The 3,949-nt window shown below is 44.5% G+C and overlaps 1 protein-coding gene across 1 annotated transcript in view; it reads left to right on the forward strand.

The window, feature by feature from the left end:
- The window catches only part of SEC23B (Sec23 homolog B, coat complex II component), a 54,615-nt gene that overhangs the window by 22,420 nt on the left and 28,246 nt on the right, over positions 1–3,949 (forward strand). The window contains exons 8-9 of the mRNA XM_023518388.1: positions 567–647; positions 1,561–1,650. Of these exons, the coding sequence (XP_023374156.1) occupies positions 567–647; positions 1,561–1,650 (171 nt within the window). The remainder of the gene's footprint in view (positions 1–566; positions 648–1,560; positions 1,651–3,949) is intronic.

A 3,949-nucleotide genomic window follows, 5' to 3' on the forward strand; every position in this document is an offset into this window, starting at 1 on the left:
CAAGCGAGTCTCCTGTCTCAGCCTCCCAAGTAGCTGGGACCACAAGTGCCCGTCACAACACCTGGCTATTTTTTGGTTGCAGCCGTCATTATTGTTTGGTGGGCCCGGGCTGGATTCGAACCCGCTACCTTAAGTGTATGTGGCTGGTGCCTTAGCCACTTGAGCCACAGGTGCCAAGCCCCCTACTCTGGTTTTAAACCATTGGCCTCAAGTGATCCTCCCACCTCAGCCACCTAGTAGCTGGGACTACAGGTACAGGGTTAGTATTGTCAGTAGAATTGTTATCCTCTATGTGTGTAGTAATTTTAAAGTTTAGTGAGTTGAGAGAGTTGAAAATGCTCTGTTCCATAGGTGATGTAGTTTCTAAGGTGATTTTATTGTAGTTGTAATTAGCTCACATTGTTCCTGGGAAAGCTTGTAGGAGAGCACTTGTGATGGGGTTCTCTCTTGGCAGAATGGTAGTGTTTCCATATTTTTCCTGATGCCATCATTGTGGCAGTAATGAGAGAGCAGAGTGAATTTCAGTAATATCTACCTTTATTATCCTTTTACATAATTTGTTTTAGACCTCTCGGGAACTGAAGATTGCCGGAGCCATTGGTCCGTGTGTATCTCTGAATGTGAAAGGACCATGTGTGTCAGAAAATGTAAGGAAAGTGACTTCATCAACCTCTTCTCCTGCCCCAAATTTAACCCACTGGAAGTGTTGGAGCATGACAGTCTTGCTCCAAGTGTGCATGTGTTGCGAGGACAAGGCCTAACCCTCACTGACAGCCACAGCTGAGAGAGGGGGTCATTCCCTTCTGCCCAGCCGTCTACATAATGGGTTGAGGGGACAGAAACTAAGGCCCAGAAAGGTTGCTTAGGGTCAGAGCTAGCGTTAAGGAACTGGAGCCCGGGTCCTCGTGCCTTCACTCCTGTGCTTGGGTTCTGTGCCAAAGTCCCAATGCATTTTGTTCCACACAGGCAAGCAGCCATTTGGCACAGTCCTTCAGGAATAAACCCATGTGCGTATTGCCCCTGGAGGTAATACCTTTGTTTCACTCCCAGCTAATAACGAGTCTTACATGGCAGAGACCATCCGGAGTCGATCTGGCAGCAGATGACACTGTTGTGTCTACAGATGTCAGTGTTCTCTAGTAATAGATTGTAAGTGAACGTAAACAAAGTTGAGTTCTCACTTGGAATGGGGGTTTTGCTGATGGCCCACTTCCTCTGATGATACGTTAGCTGCCAAGAAGTAGAGCATTTGGTTTGGAAAGGCCTCTCCAGAGTGGTCCTGGGCTGGAGTTAGACAGTCGTGTTCATTCCTGGTCAGTGTCAGTGGGTGGGTGAATTGTAGGGCCACCTGTGGATTTAAGGCACAGGTCTACACCTGTTATACCTTTTCCTTTTCTGGAATTGTACTTTTGTCAGTAGACATTTTTCAATTGAACTTAAACTTTCACTTAGAAGAATGCGTTCTCAGTGGCCTCCCCTACCCAGTCAGTACTTTTCATAAGCAGTGAACCGTGGGGTGAGTTTTTGTTTTGTTTTTTTAATTCCTTTTGTTATCCCTAGGAGCTTGGTGTTGGTGGCACAAGTCAGTGGAAGATCTGTGGCCTGGATCCCACATCTACACTTGGCATCTACTTTGAAGTAGTCAATCAGGTGAGCAGGATTCCTTCATCAGTCTTCAGGTCTTAGTGTCCTGTTTCCTGATTTATTACAACCCAGTGTCTATGGTTTTCTCCACAAACTGATACTACTTTGGTATTCTGTTAGGCATAATGCTCGTCTGGCATGATCTTTTTTTATTCAGGGTTTAATCAGAGTCACAGAAAATTGTTTTTATTTCTTTATTGTAAGCTCATTGAAAGAGTAATGGCTGGGTGGCGCTTGTGACTCAGTGGGTAGGGCGCTGACCCCATATACCAAGGGTGGCAGGTTCAAACCCAGCCCCAGCCAAACTGCAACAAAAAATAGTCGGGCATTGTGGCGGGCACCTGTAGTCCCAACTACTTGGGAGGTGGAGGCAGAAGAATTGCCTAAGCCCAAGAGCTAGAGGTTGCAGTGAGCTGTGATTACACAGCACTCTACCAAGCTACCAAGGACAACAAAGTAAGTCTCTGTCTCTTAAAAAAAAAAAGAAGAAGAAGAAGAAGAAGAAGAGTAATGGCTTTCTTTTTTAACTTTTTTTGAGACAGAGTTTTATTTTTTATGTATATATTTATTTATTTATTTATTTGAGACAGAGTCTCAAGCTGACGCCCTGGGTAGAGTGCTGTGGCATCATAGCTCACAGCAACCTCAAACTCTTGGGCTTACACAATTCTCCTGCTTCAGCCTCCCAAGTAGCTGGACTACAGGTGCCCTTCACAACACCCAGCTATTTTTGTTGTTGTTGTTACAGTTGTCATTGTTTTAGCTGACCTGGGCAAGGTTCAAGCCTGCCAGCCTGGGTATATGTGGCCGGCGCCTTACCCACTGAGCTACAGGCCCTGCCCAGAAGAGTAATGGCTTTTACCATCCAACCTAATGTTGGTGAATTTTTGAGTGTGTCAGTTCTTTCTGTAATATTTAATTATGAAAAATTATGAGCATATAGAAAGATCGAAAGAATTGTAAAATGAACACCCATATTCCCACTACCTACTGCCTAGATTCTGTAATTGACATTCTGCTGTACAGGCAGATCTTAGAAATACTGTAGGTCTGGCTCCAGACCACTACAATAAAACAAGTCACCTGAGTTTTTTGGTTTCTTAGTGCATGTAAACATTGTGTTTTAAGTTTTACACTATAGTGTACAATAGCATCACATTTTTTAAAATATGTATGTACTTTAATTAAGAAATACTTCAAAGGCTGGGAGCAGTGGCTCACACCTGTAATCCTAGCACTCTGGGAGGCCAAGGCAGGTGGATTGTCTGAGCTCACAAGTTTGAGACCAGCCTGAGCCAGAGAAAGACCCCATCCCTAAAAATAGTGGAGTGTTGTTGCGGGCGCCTGTAGTCCCAGCTACTTGGGAAGCTAAGTCAAGAGAATGGCTTAAGCCAAGAGTTTGAGGATGCTGTGAGCTGTGATGCTATGGCACTCGACTGAGGGCAACGTAGTGAGACTGTGTCTCAAAACAGTGTAAGAAAGAAAGTTGTGAGGAAGAAAAAATACATTTAGTGTTCATAAGTGGAAGTGGGTCTTAAAGGACTTACCTCACATTGAGGGGGCTGCAGAGACAGAAGACAATTTATGTAAAAGTAGAACAGTGTAGTTCAAACCTGCGTTATTCAAGGGTCAGCTGTACTACTAAAAAGGGTGAACACTCAGCAGATCCTTCAGCGAGTTACAGTCTCTTACACGTGGTGCTCTGTGTGGATGTCTGCTGACTCATTAGGACTGTGGTTGCTGAGGTTGGGGTGGCTGTGGCAGTTTGTTAAAATAAGACAACAGTGAAGTTTGCTGCAATTATTGTTTCCTTCTTGAGAGATTTCTCTGTAGTATGAGATGCTGTTGATAGCATTTTATGTAGTATAGAACTTATTTCGAAATTGGAGTCAATCCCCTGATGCCCTGCCTCTGCTTTATCAACTGAGTTCATGCAGTATTCTGAATCTGTTCTTGTCAGCATTTTCCGCATCATCATCAGGAATAGATTCCATCTCAAGAAACCCCTTTCCTATGTGTAAGAAGCAGCTCCTCATCCATTCATGCTTGGTCATGAGATTGCAGCAATCCAGTTGCATCTTCAGGCTCCACTTTAGTTCTTTTGCTATTTCTTTTTCTCTTTTCTTTTTTGAGACACAGTCTCACTTTGTCACTCTTGGTAGAGTGCTGTGGTGTCGTCGCTCAGAGGAACTTCATACTCTTGGTCTCAAGCCATCCTCTATCCTCAGCCTCCCAAGGAGCTGGGACTACAGGCACCCACCACAATGCCCGGCTATTTTTTTGTTGTAGTTTGGCTGGGGCTGGG

Source organism: Otolemur garnettii, unplaced genomic scaffold (assembly GCF_000181295.1).
Source record: "Otolemur garnettii isolate 467f Iridium unplaced genomic scaffold, OtoGar3 scaffold00136, whole genome shotgun sequence".
Classification (NCBI taxonomy): Eukaryota; Metazoa; Chordata; class Mammalia; order Primates; family Galagidae; genus Otolemur; species Otolemur garnettii.